The sequence below is a fragment of the Sus scrofa genome, chromosome 6 (genome assembly GCF_000003025.6).
Source record: "Sus scrofa isolate TJ Tabasco breed Duroc chromosome 6, Sscrofa11.1, whole genome shotgun sequence".
Classification (NCBI taxonomy): Eukaryota; Metazoa; Chordata; class Mammalia; order Artiodactyla; family Suidae; genus Sus; species Sus scrofa.
Genome location: NC_010448.4, coordinates 1,858,623 through 1,880,926, shown reverse-complemented (window position 1 = coordinate 1,880,926; position 22,304 = coordinate 1,858,623). Strand labels below are relative to the sequence as shown.

Genomic DNA, 22,304 nt, shown 5'->3' with positions numbered 1-22,304 from the left:
GTCTAAGGCAGGTGCTGGCATCTCAGGCTTGGGAACTCAGTGTATCTGAGGACCGCGGCCTGTCTGGGACTCAGCTCTCCTGCCTGTGAAATGGATGAACCAGGGTACACCTGAGCCCCCCAAGGTTCTTGGGAAGCTCAGGGGGGCCCGTGTATGCAGAGAGCTGGGACACTGTGTCCCCTGGGCTTCTGCACCTTAGAAACACAACGGCCTGACCTCTTTGCGTTCCCGTGTCCCTGAGGACTTCCGAGAAGCAGAGGCGACCCAACACAGCCGTGAAGCAAAGACAGCAGGAGAAGGTCAGCAACACTCAGAGGGGCCGTGGGCTTGCCAGAGAGTGGTCACGGGTGCTGGGAAAGGGTGACCAACACACCACGTTAACCCGCTGGTCAATTTCCGGAAGCAGTCAGGCCCTCTGGCAGGTGAGTGGAGGTGATTCCTCTGCAGGTGATTCACTCTCGGCTCACTAGGTTTTGCAGTTCTCTGACGTCTGAGAACAGGGAGCCACAGTCCGACTGCAGTTCTGCCTTCCTGCCCTGCTCAGCCACAGCGGGGGCTGGAGCCGGCCGCCCTGCTGTCGCCCAAAGCGCACAGCCATGCAGTCTGCAGCTCCGTCCACAGGGACGAGGGGTCGGGACCGTTAGGTCCTGAGGAGGCAGCACGAAGGTGAAGAGAGGGGCCCGGAGACGGGAGGGCGCCGCACCAGGCTCCCTGCGGGACAGTTTGGGGACAGGGAAGCAACGCCCTGTCCGGAGGCCCCCGCCCCTGGACAGCACGTTAGGAGCACAGGGTTCCTCTGAGTGAGTGACAACACCCACCCCGGGAATCGAGGCCCTGCTGTGTCTTCAGACGGCCGGCCGGCTGGCAGGGCAGGGAGGCCTGGCCCGCGCGCTCCCAGGCTGCCAGGCGAGGCTGCTCTCACCGCGTGCGCGGCGGGCGCCGCCGGCGAGCGCCTGAGTCAGTGATGTGGGTGGGGGGCTGCTGCAGACGCTTGGGGGCTGCTCATGAGGCATCTGTGCCCGAGACGCAAGGGGACAGAGGAGGGAAGACGCACAGGACGAGCTGGTCCCCGCGCTCTGCTCCGCTCAGTGGGACTGGCTGGCGTGTGTGCACAGTGTCAGCCACCCCGAGGCCAGGAGAGTCGGCTTCCCCACGTCCCTGCCTCAGGGCCAAGTGGCGCCGCCGTCCACACTGAACTAGTGCATCCGCAAGGAACTGAAACAAACCAAACCCGTCCCGGGAGCCACACGTCCAGCGCTCAGAAGGCCGAACGCCCCGCTGCTGCACCAGGTCCAGGAGGACCGTGCTGCTCCGGGACCGAGGATGCACCGTGGCAGCGGCGGGAGGGGGCCTCGCAACGTCCCCCTTTCCCCTTGGTCAACATCAGGATGTTAAGAGTTTTGCAGCCAAGAAACATTCACAGAGAACGTGCAGCATTTACACACCAACACACGCGACCCGGGCGAGCACAAAGACCTGGAGGCAGGTAGGCAGCGCCCCGCGCAGGTCCCCGCGGCCCGACGGCTCACCTCTGCAGTGCTTCCCTCCCGGCCTCTTGGGCAGCGCCTCCTCAGTGGAATGTGCGGACGTGTGCAGGGCGCTCTCCAGACTGTTACCGACGCTGCCCACGGGGGGCTCCGTCCTGGGGGTCACCTGGGGGCGAAAGAGAACCGTCTGATTTTCTTCCACCTGGTTCATACGGAAGGATTTTCCTTTACATCTAAAAAGCACTTATGTTTACCGTAGCTACAGATTCTTCTATAAAACACCTATTACTAGTGTAATGACAAGCACTCCTGGCAAAAGACAAACATTTCACCGATCCACGACTCACCACTGGAATTTATTACTTTTTATATCTTTAAATCATTTATTTTTTATGGCCACACCCACAGCACATGGAAGTCCCGAGCCACGGATCAAACCCACGGCACAGCTGTGGCAGCAGCATCCTTTCACCCACTGCACAGGGCAGGGGCTGGGCCCACACCTCCGCAGTGGCCTGAGCCCCTGCAGTGGGGGGGGGTCTTTTTTTCTTTTTCTTTTTGTCTTTTTAGGCCCACACCTGCGACATATGGAAGTTCCCAGGCTAGGGGTCGAATCGGAGCTACTGCTGCCGGCCTACACCACAGCCACACCCGATCCGAGCCTTGTCTGTGACCTATACCACAGCTCACAACAACGCCGGATCCTTAACCCGCTGAGCAGGGCCAGGGATCGAACCAGCAACCTCATGGTGCCTACTGAGATTTGTTTCCGCTGCGCCATGACGGGAACTCCCCTTCTATAGCCCTTAAAAACAACAGTAAAGGAGTTCCCGTCGTGGCGCAGTGGTTAACGAATCCGACTAGGAACCATGAGGTTGCGGGTTCAGTCCCTGCCCTTGCTCAGTGGGTTAACGGTCCGGCGTTGCCGTGAGCTGTGGTGTGGACTGCAGACGCGGCTCGGATCCCGCGTTGCTGTGGCTCTGGCGTAGGCCGGTGGCTACAGCTCCGATTCAACCCCTAGCCTGGGAACCTCCATTTGCCGCGGGAGCGGCCCAAGAATAGCAACAACAACAACAACAAAAAAGACAAAAGACAAAAAAACAAACAAACAAACAAAAAAAAACAACAGTAAAGAAGAGAATGCAGCGGGATCTAGTTGGGGGCATACTTCACACTTGATCTTAGCCAAAAGGCCGAGAAGCGATGGCATATTTTAAAAGCACATTTTAAAACTATGTTAAAGAATCCCATTTCTAGGAATTCATCATACGAAGTACTTCCATGTGACAAAGATGGTGGGTGACGCTCCCTTCGGCTTTGCTAACAGAGAGAAACTGAAAGCCTCCTCAGTGGCTACGACAGCACCTCAATAAGTAGGGGCTGTGTGCCCACGGGTCCCCACTCCGTGCTGGGGATATTTCCAGAACAAGCAAGAAAGCCCTGCTCCATCTCCCCTCCCTTGTCTGAGGGTTGGAGTGAGCACGTCCTCGTGGGAACCAAGAGGCAGGGCCTGGAGGCGGGGGGTGGGCGTGGGGACTCGGAGCCACAGCGGCCTCAGGAGAGGCGGCTTTCGTGGGTGCCGTGGGGAAGGGAGAGTACGTTTCTTTTCCTCCCCTTAGTAATGACAAGTACTTGAACATTTTCAAGCCAAGCACATTTTTGACTTGTAGGGTTCAGAGGAATAAAAATGACCCGGGATCTAACATCTTCACAGTCACCATTTAACCTAAGTCAAAACTTCCAAAGACAGCACAGACTTTCAAGTTAATCAAAACAGGTGCCAGACTGAATGGGTGTGTAAACACCGCACCCCACACGACAAAGGAGGTCTGGGGAAGAGCGGCAGGACTGCTGGTCCCAAGCCCGAGCTCTCGCGGCTTCCCCTTGTCCCCGCCGCCTGCCTGTAAAGGTCGGGCCCAGAGGCATCTGGCAGCGTGAAGAGCCGCCAGAGGCAGTGCCACTCCCCGGGCACAACGTCACCTGCCACCTCCAGGACACAGGACACCCAACCTGTTAGAGACGGAACTGCAGTGAGCTGCAGGCCACACCTGCGCCCTCTGCCCCACCTGGGTCCCCTCCTCCTTCTGTGCCCAGGGCCACACGCGGCCCCCACGCAAGCTCATCTAACCCGAGGAAGCAGACCCTGCCCGGCCCGCGCGCCTCCGAAAGGCCAATGCACGTGGTGACGCTCACCAGGACAGTGCTGCGAGCCACCAGCAGGCCGAAGCGACTTGGCCTTGGGCTGCAACGAAACGGCATCATCTCCCTTCCCTGGGGCGAAGCCTCTTTCGCCGTCCAGTGGTCAGAGCACTCGGAAGTAGATCTCCTTCCTGAGAGGTACAAGTCATCACTCCGCGAGCAAGACTTTCCATTCTTGGAAAGTTACAGTGAACGTAACTTCGGGAAACACCCCAGGAGGTTAACGCGGCACCTTCACCCACACAACAAGCAGGACAACAGAGTCTCTCTCGACTCGACGCCTGGGAACGCCCATGTCCTCTGAGCGGCCCAGCAAGTAATGTGACAGCCGACCACAGACGCACCGACCCTGCGGGCCAGGGCAGGCCGTCCGCCCCCCGGACTCTCGGCCCCTGGGCAGAGGTTCAGACCGCAAGGCGCTGCACGCACACGCAGGCCACAGGGACGTCGGGGGGGCCAGGCGCGGGCGGAGTCCTTCTGCTTTGGTTTGTGACGCTCCCCAGCCCCACACCCAGGCATCTGACTGCACCTCATCTGTCGGTCCCCAGAAAGAACCGCGAGCGCCCCCCAACCCCCCACTCACAGGAAAAGCTGAAGGTTGAGGGTCCGTTTGCTGTCGCTACGAACGGAAAGGAAAATCTGGGAGCTACAGATCAAAATGCGTACTCCGCCCCGACATACACACACGAAGGAACACTCTTTGCGACTCTAACGACTGAGGGAAAAACCTGTTTTCCTTGGTATCTTCCCCAAAGCACCTCTTCCCGGTTCTCCCGACGTTCACTTTTTCCGACCGCGTCTCATCTTTACGCTGCGCCTTCGTTTACGTGACTGCGTTCACCTGCGTTTCCCAGAAGCGCTGCTGGCTGTTTCCGCTGAAGGTAATTTGCCTCGTGTGACCCACGCCGCTCGATCAAAGGCTGTGCCTCACGCCCACCAGCAGAGTCCCGCCAGCCGTCAGAGGCGAGGGTGGAGACCTGACCGTTCCAAGTGTCGCCTCCTGCCACCGCTGGGAGGCCATGAGCAGACGCTCTCCAGGACAGAGTCCAGCGCAGCCCCGACGGGCCTCTCCACGAAGCTCGGAGGACCTCGCTCGCTCGGGTGCTCAGTGAGCGCTCGGCGTGCCCGCTGGCCTGGCCTTCCTCTGCGTCCTCCCACCATCCGCAGGGGCTGGCTCCCGTCCCGGCTCTGACGGCTCCCACGCTGCCCCCCACCTCATCCACTGCAGCCACCGAGCTCTGCCCCGGCGGGGCCCTTGGCCTGGACGCCCCCTCCCAGCCTGCACGTCCACACTGGGACGTCGCTGGCGGAAGCTCGGGGAAGCAGGGCTTTGTCTGCTTGGCTGCTGCGTCCCCTGCACGTCCAGCAGGGCCTGGCACACGGCAGGCACGGAGTCAGTAAAAGCACTGAGACGAATGAATGCCTTGCCCGATGTTCGTGAAATACAGCATTGACTGACCTTCTATTTCAGAGTAAAATTTCCGCCCTCTAAATTTTGTACTACACAATCACTGAGGACTTTGCCAGCTCCAACAAAGGACTGAAAAAGCTGTAGCCATGAAAGAAATCAGACTCTGAAGCACGTGACTTGTCACAAGGCACACGCTCCACCGTGTGGCTCTCCCAGGCAGTGATTTTGGTCTGTCATTCCCTGCACACCTAGGGTTAAGGGAAAGGGTTAAACTCCCCAGCACGTGACTCAAGCAGCTGGCACCTGGCTCCAGGCACCAGTCCTCCAATCGGCACAGCTACTTTTTTTTTTTTAATTAAAAAAAAATTGTTTTGTCTTTTTTGCCATTTCTTGGGCCACTCCCGCAGCATATGGAGGTTCCCAGGCTAGAGGTCTAATCGGGGCTGTAGCTGCCAGCCTACACCACAGCCACAGCAACGCGGGATCCAGAGCCGCGTCTGCAACCTACACCTCAGCTCACAGCAACGCCAGATCCCTAACCCACTGAGCAAGGCCAGGGATGGAACCTGCACCCTCATGGCTCCTAGTCGGATTGGTTAACCACTGAGCCACAATGGGAACTCCTCGGCACAGCTGTGTAAACAGAGCCCAGGCCCCTGCTTCCAAACACCTCCAGGTCTTGTTAAAACACAGGTTCCGATGCAGAAGGCCGGGGGGCCTGAGACTCTGCACTTCTGACCAGCTCCTGATGTTTTAGGAGTGTTTCAAGATAAGGCGCTCTGAGCATCCAAAGGTCAGACAGCCTTGTTCCTGGGGGGCTGTGAAAAGGATGCCCAGCACTGTGCAGAAGATCAGGTCCGTGGCCCTCAAAGGCTCTCCCTTCAAGGGGAGGACCAGCTGCAGCCTGGAGAAGGGCAGTGGGCCTCCCGCTGGCGCTCTTCTCAGCTCAAGGCCTCTGACCAGGGAGACCCTGAGGTACACGGGCTGCTTGAAAGCTCTGCGTCTAGGAGTTCTCTAGTGGCTCAGCAGGTTGTCACGGCTGTGGCTTGGGTCTAATCCCTGCCTGGGAACTTCCACAGGCTTTGGGCACAGCCAGAAAAAAAACCCAAAAAACCCCCCAAAAACGGATCATCTAAAATTTACCCTGACAGTCATGGACCAGAATCAGTTTTCCAGAGAGTTTTATTTTTTAAAAATCTGTTTCGGAGTTCCTGTCGTGGCTCAGTGGTAATGAACCTGACTAGCATCCATGACAACACATGCTCAATCCCTGGCCTCACTCAGTGGGTTAAGGATCCGGCGTTGCTGTGAGCTGTGGTGTCGGTCGCAGACACGGCTTGGACCCCGCGTTGCTGTGGCTGTGGTGTAGGCTGGGGGCTGCAGCTCCAATTTGACCCCTAGCCTGGGAAGCTCCATATGCCACGGGCGCAGCCCTAAAAAAGCAAAAAAACAAAACAAAAACACACACACACACAGAAAATCTGCTTCACAAGAGCTCTTTCAGCGTCATCGGAGTGGGACAAGCCAACACGCAGTGGCGCTGAGGCAGAGCAGGGAACACAGGCTGTGGCAGAGAAGCTGCCCGAGCGTCCACAAGGCTCGCTCCCTCCGGGGCTCAACGGGCATCCGAAATGGCTCAGAAAATGCAACACCTGAAGAGAGGTTTAACCTTCTTTGTCCAAAAGAAATTAAAAATACCCTTTAGACGTGCGATGAAGGAAGCCTCCAGACGCCCTCCCAGACACACAGCTCAGGTGGGTGAAACACACGGCGTTGCAAGTACCGATGACGCTGGAGGCGGTTTCCAAGTCTGAGAAGACAGGCGAGCTTCCTGAGGACACTCGTCCATCCAGTCGCAGGGTCGGGCCAGGAGGAGCACACATGCCATCTCCGGATGCCTCGCCCACCGGGACAGGCAAAGGGGTGTTTCTGCTGGTGACCAGGTCGGAGCACGGGAACCCCCACTGGGGTCTCTGCCCACCTTGTCACTGCACCAGATGCTGCTTCCAGGGGGCAGTGAGGTGAGGCTGGCGAGGGTGGACACGGAGCAAGCCCAGGGGCAAGGCGCCAGCCGTGGGGGCACCAGGCCAGCTGGCCGTGCCAGGGCACCGCCGCCTCTCGGCCCGGAAGTGCAGGGGGCGCCGGCCAGAGCCCCGGCCGCCTCACTCCTTCCCCACAAGCACTGTCACCCGTGGAAACGGTGCATTTCGATGCCTCCCAATAGCTTCTTGCAGCCACCACCGGCTTGAGACCCTTCACTCTATTTTTACAGCTCTCCTTCCTGGAGGCCACAGGGAAGGTCACCGCCCGCTCCCATGTGCCTCTCCTGGCGGGGGCGTCTGCCCTGATGAGAGCCTTCCCCCTCTTACGGAAAAGCAGGCTCCTCTCCCCACGAGAAGCCCCCGGACCCAGAGCAGAGAGGCCCCCAGGATGTCCTCATCGGGTCGCCGGCCCAGCACACTCCCTCCTCCACCCACAGGCAGGCAGCTCTGTGACCCCGCAGGTTCTCAGAGGCGGCCCCAAACTCGGCCTCTCCTCGTGCGCCCCAGGCACCCCACGATCAACAGCTAAGTGCCCCTGGTGGAGCGGGGCGTCCCCTGAGACCTGGGCTGTCGTTTGCATGAATCCCTGGATAAAGGTGAGACGCTGACGGGAGGCACCTGCCGAGGAGCGGGGCCGAGGTTCTCTCCTCCAGGAGGCCTCCTCGGGAGTCACTCGGGGACTGCCCGCCCCTCTTGCACGGAGGCCGAAGGTCCAAAGCCCCCCGCCCCTCGCCCCGGCACCCAAACAAGTCGGGACGCATCTGCACAGGGTTTCCCACCTCAGTGACCCAAAGGGTTTAAGCACCGCTGCCCCAAGGGATTAAACAGGAGGAAACATCCACTCTTTGGAACACGAGGCAGCTATCCACCAAAGCGGGGGGAGAAAGCTGGCTTTAGGCGTGAAAAGGCTGCTCAGTGGGAGTTAAGTGAAAAGGCGAGGCGCCCGAGGAGTAAGATGCGGACACGCGGTGAGAAACCGTGCAAACAGTGACAAACAGCAGCACCAAAACCACACCGCACAGCCCTCGCCGGCCACCCACATGCCTGTATACACGTCAAGCCTCGGGACCCTGGCCGGAACCCTGAGCTCCCCGCTAACCTGACCGGACTCTGTCCCGAAGGAGCAGACGGGCAGCTACGGAGGCTTGCGCCTGAGTGCGGAGCAGCCAGAGCTCGGCGCTCACGGCCACGTGGGGCCACGGCCGAGACGCCATCCAGCCACATCGGCGTCCTCCCCAGTGCCAACCTCCCGGGGGTCTCGTGAGCAAATGACAAGCGCTTCAAGTAGTCAGGGTGCTGGAAGAGCCGTCAGGACTCAGTGACAGGCGCGCTGCTGCCGTGACAGGGGCACGTGCAGGCCAGTGGGCAAGGTGTGTAAGTGACTCGAGGGCCAACCGACAGTGCTGTGAACCTGGAGGGCTCCTGGGCAGCCGAGAGCCCAGGGGCAGACCCGTGCTCGACGCCGCGTCCACACCGAGTGGAGCACGCAGAGCCGCGCCGCTGACCACACCCAGGGACGAGGGCCACGCAGTTTCTGTGTCTGTCCCCGCCGGGCTCCGCGCCTCTAAACAGACTCCGCTTACAAGTGGACTCCACCCTGACAAGCGATCGGCGCCCCCAACCCTGCGCAACCAGGAAGGTTAACTGCACATACGTCACGGGGCGCGGCCTGGACCCCAGGAAGCAAGTGCGCTTCCATCGCTGCGACTGCTCGACTGCAGCCACCTCACGCACTTCCGTCCCTCGGGACCCGCCAGGCCAGCTGGGAGGAACCTACCCTAAGAACACAACCAGTGGACAAAGGTTTCTGTGCAAGCAGGTTCGCCTTAGCTTTGTTTTACTGTATTTTACTTTAGGGCCACACCTGCAGCATACAGAGGTTCCCAGTCCAGGGGCAGAAGCAGCGCTGCAGCTGCCGGCCTCGCCACAGCCACGGCAGCACTGGATCCTTAACCCACTGAGCGAGGCTGGGGATTGAGCCCATGTCCCCACGGATGCTAGTCTGATTCACTACCAGTGAGCCTCAATGGGAACTCTTCACCTTAGCTTTAAAAGAACAAAACTAAATGACAGGCAACAAGATCAAGATTCAACTACGTAAAAAATACACATCCATGTGATCAAGGAGGCAGAATTTGTAGCATGTGTATATCCATATACTACAGGCACTGAAAAAAGAAGAACATAAACTGTAATATTAATGCTAATACTTATTACCTCTGAGAGATTAAAACTACTTTTTTCTATTTTTCAGATTTTCTGCAAAGAACAATCTCTAGTAGAATTAGGAAAAAAACTAAAGATATTCATTCATTCTAAACAGGAGCACTTTGCTAGAAGATGTGAACACATGAAAAAGTCAAAGAGAAGCAACTTCCAAATCCTCCACCGTCCATGCCTTGGACGGCTGTGTCCCGCCCCCGTCCCCCCCCACCCCCGCCCCAGCCGGGGCCTGGAGTTCCTGGCAGGGAACCGTCGGAGGTGCTAGGCAGTGTGGACCGGACAGGAAACCCCAGGGTCTGGAAAGGACAGGGAGCGGAGGCCTCACCGGGGGAGGAGCGGTCAAGCCAACATCTGCAGGAAGGGCCTTCCAGGCGCAGGAACAGCAGGGGTGGAGCCTCGAAGCTCCAAGAGCTGGGCAGGGAGGCCTCCCTGGCTGAAGCTCACCAACGCAGGGGACCCTCAAGCAGAGGCGTGAATTCTAGCGTCTACAAACAGTCCCTGATTCTCAACGGGCTTTCCAAGCACCACCGCTCTAGTGGAAAGAACAACACACTAAATACCTCTAAGTCGATGGGAAAAATCCCTAACATCAAAAAAAGGGGATTGGTAAGCATTTTACTAAAATAGTCATTACGTGTCTCTAAAAACCACAACAAGAAAATAGACAGTTTAATAGTGAAAGCTATTTGCTGACTTAGGATAAGTGAAGCCCAATGCTAACCAAAACCCGGTTTCCACATAAAAACGTTCCTTTTAATATTTCCTACCCTACAGTTCTGCTCCTTAAGAAAGAGAGAGAGGGAGAAAAAAAATGACGGCTCAAACATCTCAGCACAAGGAACCAAGCACATAACTAACCGAGTTCCAGCAAAGCAACTCTAAAGCCAAGCTCTTCACCAGCGGCTTGGCGGTGCAGCCCCGCTGCGCACCCCGGGAAGCCCAGAAATTCAACTCCAGGCCACTCCAGCAGCCAATAAACCAGAGCCGCTCACAGAGCTGTCCCTGAGCAGGAGCCACTGACACATAGGCAGGTGATGCGGCCGAGGTGCCGGGCGCAGCAAGAAGGCTTTGCGTGGGCACCCCTACGACCCGCTCTCAGTCGGGGGCTTATCTGAAACGATTCCAACAGCTTGGCTGTTTTCTCCTAGAGCAGCGCAGGTAACAGGCTGCAGGTTTAGGGTGGGGGCAGTGGAGCCCTGGAAGCTCAGCAGCTGGGAGAGCAAGGTGCCGTGTCAGGAGTCAGGTTTGCGAGTGAGGCCAGGATCGCACGGACACATTTGGAAAGAGGCCGAAGCCGAGGACGCAGAGGACTGGCCACTGTACCGTCAGGCAGGCCTGAGAGCAGATGTCAGAGGCCCAGCCGCGGGGACAGGCAACCGGACCGCAATCAATCCCCAAAACACATTCAGGAAGACAGCGCCCCGCCTCCCAACACCGAGTCACGGGACCCGAGTGCCAGCGGCAACACCCGAGGCGCAGGCTGCCGTCTCCTGCGCTTGGCGATTCCAGACAGGACTCTCCCTGCTGAGGAGGCCGCAGCCAAAGGACAGCAGCTGAGGCACCCGCCGAAGATCAGCCCCTGAGAACCCGACATGAGGAGCCCAGCGCGTGTTCTGGCCAGGAGGCGGCTCAAACACGGCGGTTTTCTCTGAGAAAGTGCCCCGAGGCCCAGGCAGAGCAAGAAAACTGGGCTCGGGCACCACTGATTCTTGACACAACAGCGCCTGTCTGAGACGAACCCCGCAGAGCTGCTGTGAGTCCCTGGGGTGCTGCCTGGGGGACAGGCCAGTCACAGGACACCGCGGCACCAGACGGGGAGGCCAGGCCCTGAAAGCAGCAGGAAAGGAGGGAGCACCCGCTGAAACGCGGACGGATCAAAGGTCCAGAAAAGATCAGTGCGACTTATTTCTAGAGGAGCCACCGACCAGACGCCTGTTAGGAGCAGGGAAAGCTGTGCAGGGCACCTCGCACAGTCGGGCAGCCGTGCAGGCGAAGATCAAGCCAGGAAGGGCCCAACGCCTCCGCAGGGAAGACGCTCGCGTCAAGAAGTTCAAGACGCACCTCCAGCGGCAGCTGGGAGCAGACGTGTACACAGGAGGAGGCGCGTTCACCCAGACGGATTCCAGGAGCACGGTTCAGGCGCCGAGTCTGCCCGTTCACACACCAGACCCTGCTCTGCCACCCAGCCCGCACCGCGCGCCTCAACACTCAGGCTAGCATCTCGCGGATGTCTCCAAAGGACACTCTGGCTTTGGGGTGCCACGTCGCCACTTCCCCCCTCTGCCCAGAACCTCACTCTTTGTGACAGACGTCGCCGTTAGCGTGACACTCCTTCACAGCCACACTGCCTTGGAGAGACTGCATCCCTCTCGAACCCAAGGTCTGTATTTACCACACCAGCTGGACTCCCCAAAGCAGGTGGTTCTCCTCCCCATAATGGTTGGGGGTCAGGCCACTCTGCCTGGAGGGAAAGCGCATAAAACAATGCACTGAACACGACCAAACGCAGGAGACGTTAGAGGGAGGCCACACTTGGGAGTGAGATGAGCGCAGGTGAGTTCATGCCTGGCAGGCCGAGGCCCCACTACAGAGCAGAGCAGCTGAAGCCCAGACAAAGCCCTGGGTCCCAGGGACCAGAAGCCCGGGAGGCCCTGCAGTGGGCATCACGGGCAGGCTGGGGCCCTCAGCCCAGCCCAAGTGGACAGACTGATCAACCGGGGGTGGGGGTGCAGGGACCTGGAGGAGCCCAGCCGGTTCCACTGCTGCAGAGCAGACCTGCCACAGCAGCAGACCCAACGTCAGAGTTTCTCCGCGTCCCCCGCTCGCAGCCCCAGAGGCACCATAATGACCAGACATACCCAGACTGAGAATGGGGGCCACCCAAAGAGAAAAGGAGGCAGGCAGGACGGGGGACCAGAGGCAAGGGGCGCGGAGCAGCCGTCGTGACACGGCTCCAGAGCACACTCAAGGTGCAGGAGCCAAGACGTGTCTCGACAGAGAAGGAGAAACTCTGCTGAAAATGGAAATTCAGGAAGCAACCGAATGGATCCACCAACCGTGAATTTCCAGGCAGTGAGATGCGCTGGAGAGGCGAGAGCTGTCCGTGCCCAGAGCCGGGGAAGCAGAGGGCAGGATGCGACCAGGAGCAGCCCGGCTCAAGAGCTGTCGTGAGTCCAACAGTGCAAGGGGCTGGAAAAGGCAAAACTGTGGGGAAGGAGAGAGACCAGTGGCTGCCGGGCCGAGGCTGGGGGAGGGATGGACTAGCGGAGCCTGGAGGACTTTGAGGAGGGTGAAAACATCGGTGTAGAAAGAAGCTATCGGGAGTTCCCGTGGTGGCTCAGCGGAAAGGAATCCGGCTCATCACTCAGCGGGGGTAGAGGATCCGGCGTGGCTGCAGCTGCGGCTGCGGCTGCGGCTGCGGGGGAGGCCGGCCGCCGCGGCTGCGACTCAGCCTCTGGCCCGGGAACCTCCATGTGCCACGGGGGCAGCGCCGAAAGGAGGTGGGGGGGGGATGCCCTGGGCGACGCTGCAGCGGGGGACACGCAGAACACGTCTGCCCAAACCCATAAAAGAGGCAACACCAAGCGTGAACCCCAATGTAACCTGGGGACTCCAGGTTTTCAGAATGTTTGACTTTTCTGAGAACCTAAAAGTGCCCTAAAACAACACCTTAAAAACACTTCATGGAAAGTCCTGAGCAAAAAACGCCACTTCTGAAATAAAAAATCCACTGGGTGGGCTTAGCAGTTTGCCATCCACAGAAGACTCGGTGAACTTCAACACAGATCAAAAGAAAGTTGGGTTTTTTTTTCCTTTTTAGGGCGGTACCCAGGGCATAGGGAGGTTTCCAGGCTAGGGGTCAAATCGGAGCTACAGCTGCCGGCCTGCACCAGAGCCACAGCAACACGGGACTGAGCCATGTCTGCGACCCACACCCCGGCTCATGGCAACAGTGGATCCTTAACCCACTGCGCGAAGCCAGGGATCGAACCTGTGTCCTCATGGTCACTAGGCAGATTCGTTTCCACTGAGCCACGGTGGGAACTCCAGAAAGTTTGAATTCAAACCACAGAAAGAGATGTGGCGGGGGGGAGCCAAGCTTCTGGGACCTGTGAAATAGTATCAAAAGGATAACAGCAACTGCAGCTGGACTTCCGCAAGGAAAGAAAAGTTGAGACAGGAAAATCTATGGAGAAATTACGGCTGAAAATTTCTCCAATTTAGTAAAAGACATAAATTCACAGACCCAATAAATTCAGAGACCATCAAACAAGATAAATTCAAGAAAACAATACTTGGGCGTTCCTGCTGTGGCTCAGTAGGTCAAGAACCTGACTGTACCCCTGAGGACGCAGGTTCAATCCCTGGCCTCACTCTGTGGGCTAAGGATCCAGCGATGCTGCAAGCTGTGGTGTAGGTCACAGGTTTGGCGGGGCTGTGGCTGGGGTGTAGGCCGGCAGCGGAAGCTCCAATTCCACCGCTAGCCTGGGAACTTCCATATGTCGCAGGTGTGGCCCTAAAAAGAAAAAAGAAAAACCCCACAGTACCTGGACTCACCACAGTCAGTCAGGCTGCCCTAATAAATGCCACAGCCAGAGATGGTCTAGAAACGGGCCAGAGGAAGAGAACACTGTGGCCAGAGAACAACAAAGCCAATGGCGCCAGAGCACCAGCCTCAACGTCTGTCTGTGAATGCGACGAGAAAAAGAATCCCACATCCAGTGAAAAGACCCTGTAACAGCACAGGTGGCAACACGTTTGGATAAGAGGAAATAATGAGAATTTCTCGCCATCGGCCCTGCGCTCCAGAACGTGCTGAGGAAAAGATTTTCGGACGGCAGCGAAATGGTAACAAACTGGGTTTTCTGGGGGAAACGGCAGACACGCGGGGAACACGCAAGACGGGACCTTATCTTCAAAAATGCGTGTTGGAGCAAAACCGTGGCGTGGACGGCACGTCCGCACCACAGCCTGCGGCCAGAGACGGCAAAGGAGCGGAACCGGCGCGAGACTCGCGGCGCGGGCCCCTGGCCGGGCACCAGGCGGAGGGCAACGGGCAGGCCCGGAGCTCAGGGACCGCCCGAGCCCACTTAAAGGAGGTTCTAGAATAGGTGGAATTCGTCAATGCTGGGGAAAAACAGAAAAGGAAAAAAACCAAACCCAAAAAAACCGCCAGGGGGTGGGGTTGGGGGTTAGTGGCGTTTAGGGTGGGAACTGACCAAAAACAGGAGCACGAGGCAACTTTCTGGGGCAACAGGAAGGGTCTCTCTCGACAGGGATTCAGGCAGCTGCCGAAACTCCAATGGTGGAAAACACTCACGCACATAACACACTTAAAATGCGTGCACTCTGTGATACACCATACAGACAGGTTTAAGAATAAAACCATATATATAATCATCTCAACAGATGCAGAAAAAGCTTTCAATAAAGTCCCACATGCATTTGTGATTAGAAAAAAAAAAACCCTTCAGAAAGCGGGGACAGAGGGACTCCACCTGCACACGACAAGGGCCGTATGTGGCAAACCCACAGCGAAGGACGAGCCCGAGGGTGAAGAGCTGAGAGCATTTCATCTACAACCAGGGAGCAGACAAGGACGCTCACGCCCATTACTTTTATTCGACATAGTTTTGGAAGTCCTAGCCAGAGCCACCAGACAAGAAAACAAAAAGAAGGAATCCAAACTGGAAAAGAAGTAACACCATCGCTGTGTGCAGAGGACACGATGCTACACACAGAAAATCCTCAAGATGCCACCAGAACACTGCTAGAGCTCGTTTAACAAGGAAAGATCAGCAGGAAAAATTAAGGACACAATCTCATCTACCACTGCGTCAAAAAGAATAAAATATCTAGGAATAAATCTAGTAAGGAAGCAAAAGACCCACACTCTGAAAACTGCTAGACACTGATGAAGGAAATCAAAGAAGACACAAACAGATGGAAAGATAAACTGTGCTCCTGGATTGTAAGAATCAACACTGTCAAAATGACTACACTACCCAAGGCAATCTACAGATCGAACACAGAAAATTTTTAAATTCGTATGGAAACACAAAAGATCTGCAATAGCCAAAACAATCTTGAGAACAAAGAATGGAGCTGGAAGAACCAGGCTCCCTGACTTCAGACTATACTACAAGGCTACAGTCATCAAAACAGCATGGTCTCGGCCAGAGAACACCACAGAGATCCGTGGAACAGCATAGACAGCCCAGAAACAAAGCCACACCTATGGACAATTAACCTTCCACAAAGGAGGCAAGAATGTACAATGGAGGAGACTATTTTGTCAATAAGCGATGCTGGGAAAACTGGACAGAACCTGCAAAACACCACATGGAAATTAACTCAAAATGGCTTGAAGACCTAAATGTAAAACTGGATACTATAAAACTCCTGGAGGAAAACACAGGCAGAACACATTTTTTTTTCTTTTTCTTTTTGGCTGCCCCATGGCACATGGAGTTCTCAGGCCCAGGAAGAGATCTCAGCCACAGTTGCAACCCAAGCTGCAGCTGTGGCAATGCCAGGTCTTTAACCCACTGTGCCAGGTCGAGGATGGAACCTGTGTCCCAGTGCTGAGGAAATGCCACTGATCCTGCTGCGTCACAGCACGAACTCCCAAAACACACTTTGACAAAAATCATAGCAATATGTTTTGGGTTTATTTATTTGTTTATGATTTTTAGGGTTGTGCCTGTGGCATACCCAAGTTCCCAGACTAGGGGTTGAATTGGAGCTGCAGCTGCCGGCCTACACCACAGCCACAGCCACAGCCACACCAGATCTGAGCCGCATCTGCAGCCTACAGGACAGCCTGTGGCAATGCCAGATCCTTCAGCGAGGGCAGGGATCAAACCTGTATCCTCGGGAACACTATGTTGGGTTCTTAACCTGCTGAGCCACAATAGCAACTCCAGCAATATTTTTTTGGATCCACCTCCTAGAGGAATAGAAATAAAACTAAAAATAAACAAATGAGATGTGATTAAACTTAAAAGCTTTTGCACAGCAAAGGAAATCATAAATAACCACCACCACAACACAAGACAACCTATAGAATGGGAGAAAATATTTGAAATGATGTGACCAATAAGAATTTTCAAAATATATATTCAGCTCATACAACTCAGTATCAAAAAACCATAACATCTCAGTCCAAAAATTGGCAGAAGACCTAGAGACACTTTTCTCCAAAGAAGACAAAGAAGTGGCTAAAAAGCATATGAAAAGATGCTCAGCATCACTAATGACTAGAGAAATGCCAATTAAAACCACCCTAAGGGGCCACGTGACACCGGCCAGCATGGCCGTCATCAAAAAGTCTACACACAATAAATGCTGGAGAGGGTGTGGGGAAAAGGGAACCCTCCTACTCTGCTGGTGGGAACGTCACCTGGTGCAGCCACTACGGGAAGCAGTATGGAGGTCCCTTAAAAATCTAAGTACAGAGTTGCCATGTGATCCTGCAATCCCACTGCCGGGCATATATCCAGAAAAATTCATAATTCAACAGGATACAAGCACGGCCTCTGCTCACAGCAGCACTCTTTACAACTGCCAAGACATGGAAGCCACCTAAACGCCCAGCGACAGAGGAGTGGATCAACATGTGGTCCCCAAGCACAATGGACAATTACTCAGCCACGAAAAAGAACAAAATCACGCCCTTTGCAGCAGTACGGATGGACCTAGGGATAATCACACTAAGTGAAGGCTGAGGAAGACAAATATCAGACGATATTACTTATTTACAAATCATCACTAAAAAAATGATACAAACGGAGTTGCCATCGTGGCTCAGTGGAAACAGAATCGGACTAGGAACCATGAGGTTGTGGGTTCCATCCCTGGCCTTGCTCAGCAGGTTAAGGATCCGGCGTTGCCGTGAGCTGTGGTGTAGGTCACAGACTGGCTCGGATCCCACGTTGCTGTGGCTGTGGTGTTGGCTGGCAGCTACAGCTCCAACTCGACCCCTGGCCTGGGAACCTCCATGTGCAGCTGGTGCAGCCCTAAAAAGACGAAAGACGGAAAAAAAAAAAAAGATACAAACAAATTTACTCACAAAACAGAAACAGACCCATAGACATAGAAAATAAACGTGCAGTTACCAAAGTGGATTAGGAGGTGAAAAGACATAAATTAAGAGTTTTACTAAAATATACACGCTATTACCTGTAAAATAAACAACAAGGTCCTACGTATATGGCAGGAAACGACACCTAATATCCCGTATAACACCCTGCAGTGGAAAAGAACACACGCACACGCCTGGATCACGCACACGCCTGGATCAGGTTGCTGTACACCTGACACTAACGCAGGATTCGGCTGCTGCTGCTGTTCTTTCACACGCACCCTATTACCCACTCAGCCCCTCAGTCGCTAATTCACCAACACTGACGGAGCGGTTACGATGTGCCACCGAGGATCACTCAAGGCGCGGGGATGCGGAGGCAAGACGAGGCCTTAGCGACACGAGCGACCTGTAGCGAGGAGAAACCAGAGGCGCTCCCTGCTGGTGATGCAGTATCCTAAACCAACCACACTGCAATTTTTTTTTAAATTGTTAAAACAGGGAAAAAGCGTGCAGTTCACTGAATGTAAATTTCACCTTTAACCTGCACGTACACTGAGCTGCGTGCTGCGGGTTACCAACTAAAGCTCACTGAATGGAGAAGAAGGAATCCTTGGGGGGGGGGGTGCTGCGACAGGAATGACCTCACAGAGCAAAGGCTGGGGAGGAGTCAGAGCCCAGGGGCGGCAGGGCGCCCACAGCCCCACAGCTGCCCACACGTCCACATCCAACTCCTTGAGCCACAGAGCTCAGCCCCTGCCCTTCTCATTGCACAGCCTTCAGGTTTTTCCTCACTTTCATTTACTTTTTTTTTTTTTTTTTTTTTTTTAGGGCTGCACCCGCGGCACATGGAAATTCACAGGCTAGAGGTCCAATCGGAGCCACAGCCACCAGCCTACACCACAGCCACAGCAACCCCAGATCCAAGCCTCATCTTCGAGCCACACCACAGCTGATGGCATCGCCAGATCCTTAACCCCCTGAGCGAGGCCAAGGATTGAACCCACAGCCTCATGGTTCCTAGTGGGGTTCGCTTCCACTGCACCACGACAGAAACTCTTCCTCTAAGTTTGAATGAAGAAAACGTTACCATAACTTTGGTTTCACAGGATAAAAGCAGCCACTTAGTACTGCCCCCTTTGAAGGGACTCATCCTTCAGCCCTTCCGACTCCTTGATGCTGAAACTGCTCAAACAGGACAAGCAGAGCTCAGGGTCGTTGCGAAGCCCACGTTCACACACAGGAACCACCCTGAATAAATGGGCAGCGCGGTCACAGGCTCCTGCTCCTGCGGACAGCCTGCCCTCTGCCCACCCCGCATCACTCGGCAGGGAAACGGCCTTCTGAGTGGCCACAGCCCGCCCAACACAAGTACTCCCCGCACAGTGCTTCGTGGGCGTCCAACCAGTCCTTACTAAGGAAAAACCCACCCAGAGAGGTGGTTTCAGACTTTGCAGGGTTCCCTCCCCGCCAGGTCCCTGCATAAGAAAGGTACTCTGGCGGGAGGCGGGAGCAGAGTCCAGGCCCACAGGGAAGTAAACGCCGTGTTCAGAACAGCTGGGGTTTTGCCTTCTTTGTTTTGCTCATGCCCATGGCATGTGAAGTTCCGGCAGGGATCAAACCCGTGCCACAAGAGCGACGAGGGCGCGGCGGTGACAACGCCGGATCCTCAACCCGCCAAGCCCCCTGGGGCCGCCCTGATCAGCGCGTTAGTACCCCATCGCGTCCTGGTCGAGCACACACCGCGCAGGGCTTCCCGCTCAGTGTCAACACCCAGCATTCTCAAATTATCTCGTCAGCTTCATCAACTTTAGCACAGCTCGGTTGTTAGCATTATTCCCGAGCTTTGAAATTTTACTAAAATGCCCAAAAATGGCGGGAGAAGGGACTGTTCTTCTTCTCCATAAATTAATTCACCCTCCTTTTCAAACAGCTATTTTTTCTAGTTTGGCCTAATACTATTTCTTGAAGTAGCTCCTACATATACATATTTTTAATTAGACTCACTGTGAATCATAAGAAAACTGAAGATAAAATTTCTTTCTAGTAATTCTACGGAGATTTTTATGGAAAAGTCCCAAATAATTAGGAAATAATGTATAAAGCGCCCCTTCTTATAATGAATCTGACGTCAAGGTTTAAAGCATAAAGAAACAAACCAACAACTGGGATGATAAAAGCGGTTGGGTTTAGGCCAATCCACAGCACACTAGATTACCACGACGTACAATTCTGCAAACACTAGCGGAACAGGATCAGTTTTAGAGCTGCGAACACCTCCCGAGGAGAACGGATCCAAAGGCACAGCTCCACGGAGGACAAGCCCTCCAGAGGCCCAGCCCTCAGCTCTGGCGTGCTTGTCTGCACGCGTGGCTCTGCCACGGGATAACGGAAAGCCACACCATCACGCTCGGGGTCTCTCCCGGTGGAAACGCTGGCACGCCAGCTTCTGAATGTTCTCGATGGGCAGCCTCGCACAAACACCCAATGTATCCCTCCCCTGGGTTTTCACACATGCCAGGACACAGCCCCTGTCTATGGAAGTTCCCAGGCCAGGAGTCCACTCAGAGCTGCAGCCACAGCTACTCGGGATCCAAGCCGCGTCTGTGACCTACGCCACGGCTCACAGCAAGGCTGGATCCCCGACCCACTGATCGAGGCCAGGGATCAAACCCACCTGCTCACGGAGGGTTTGCTGAGTTCATTACTGCTGAGTTCATTACTGCTAGTTCATTACTGCTGAGCCACCAGGGGAACTCCCCCAGAAGACTATTTTAATCAACGCCCTGACTCCACGATAAGTCGTCCCCAATCCACTTACGACGTGTCCCACACGTGATCATCTTGCCTCGTGTGTGAGGGAGGGGTGGGGGGGAGCGAGGGACAGAGGGACACTGACCTGGGCTGGGGCAGTGTGGCTGGAGAGCAGTGAACCAGGTAACCAGGGGGCCGGAGGGCTAGGATGGCCGCCTGCATCAAAGGCGTGGGCTCAGGGCCAGGTGCCAGGCAGGGTGGGAAGAGAGAGACCTGCCCCTGGACGTACTGAGCTCTTTGGAGCCTCTGACCGTAGCTCAGTCCAGCGGGTCAGAGACGCTGGACTCATCAGAGAGGGTGGCCGAAACCCAGCTGAACACGTCAGTTATTATAAAGTCACGAGAGAGGAGGAAGCAAGAGGGAAGTCTGAGCAGCACCTCCTCAAAAGGGCAGGATCACAGGAGACAAACGGAGAAGGCACCGTCAGAAGCAGGAGCGTCCGCGGCGCCGGCCACGCCCCCAGCCTTTCACCCAGCAGCTTGGCGGCCGCGTTGGTTAAAAAAAAACAATGCAAAAAACCCGCCCCCTGGGCAATTCCGCTGAGCAGGGAATGTGCAGAACAAATGAGAGGTGAGTAAGATAAGGGCCGGCTTGTATCCAGTGAATCTGGCAAATAAGGGGTCAGCGAGATAAAGACGTGGACGGGACGGACGGGGCGTCCGGAAGTGAAGTGCGACACAAAGGGGCAGCGCTGGCACAGGGACAGGCAGCCTTCCAACTCGGAGAGGGAAACGCCGCGCCATTCAGCAAACGGCCCTGGGACAGCTACGGTATCATGCGGAAAACATAAAAGCAGCTTTGCACCTGATTCCAAATCAATTCCAGATGGACCTGTGAGACGTAAAGGAGAAAGCACACGAAGGCAGCACAGAGAACGACTACGATGCAGGATGCACGGCGCATCTGTGAGCAGAACCCACACGTGTGTACAGACATACGTCCAGTGCATAACAGAGGACAATGTCTAATCACAACACGACACCCGGAAAGCCTCACGAGACTGATACAAATGGTATGTGTGTGTACACACACACCCACGCACACACGCACACACATATATAAAAACCCAAACTCCAGGGCAAAGTCAAAAAGCAAGGGGAAAAACCCCCAAACCTGGAAAACAAATGCCTAAAGACAAAACGTGAAATGTAAGGAGCTCCTAAAAAACAAGAGAGATCAACAACCCCACAGAGGGGCGAAGGGTCTGCAGAGCTCAACCCCAAATCAGCAAAACGGCTCCCTTGAAACACGCCCAAGTGGTCGGAGGACTGGACAGTACATGGCGCTGCGCAAGGCGGGATCTCCCACCCGCGCGTGTGACAGTCACCGGCAGTGAGCTGGGGCCCCATCAAGGTACGCAAGCAGGTGCTCCCACGGGATGGGGGGACCCCACGGGGGCAGGCCACCCGACCGGCCACCCACCCCACGTCCAGATTTCTACTCTGCGGAAACACACCCGAGTGTGAAAGGCCACACATGCTGTCTGTCACATGACGATGACACACACGGGGTTTGGACGAGACAGAGCGGTCGCAGTAAGATGGGAACCAAGTGTCCATCTACAGAGCCACCCAGGGCAGGCGTAGAACACACGAGGCAGCCTCATCGGCAAAGATGACACCTACAGTCAACTCACCGAGAAAGGAGGCCAGAACATAAAATGCGATAAAGACAGTCTTTTCAGCGAGTGGTGCTGCGAGAACTGGACAGCTGCTTGTAAATCAATGAAACTGGGACACACCCTCACACCACGCGCAAAAAATAAACTCAAAATGGCTTAAACACTTAACGTTACGACAAGACACCATCCAACTCCTAGAAGAGAGCATCGGCCAAACATTCGCTGACATCAACCGCACAAATGTTTTCTCAGGTCCGTCTCTCAAGGCAACAGAAATAAAAGCAAAAATAAACAATGGGACCTAATCAAACTGACAAGCTTCTGCACAGCAATGGAAACCATACAAAAACAAAAAGACAACCCATGGAATGGGAGAAAACAGTCTCAAATGATGCAACTGACAAGGGCTTAATCCCTAAAACAT

General features: G+C 55.4%; 1 protein-coding gene across 2 annotated transcripts in view; it reads right to left on the bottom strand.

Annotated features, from left to right (window-relative positions):
• The window catches only part of ZCCHC14 (zinc finger CCHC-type containing 14), a 67,628-nt gene that overhangs the window by 36,675 nt on the left and 8,649 nt on the right, over positions 1-22,304 (bottom strand). For both annotated transcript variants that reach the window (XM_003126814.5, XM_005664297.2), the window contains exon 2: positions 1,530-1,653. In XM_003126814.5, the coding sequence (XP_003126862.4) occupies positions 1,530-1,653 (124 nt within the window). The remainder of the gene's footprint in view (positions 1-1,529; positions 1,654-22,304) is intronic.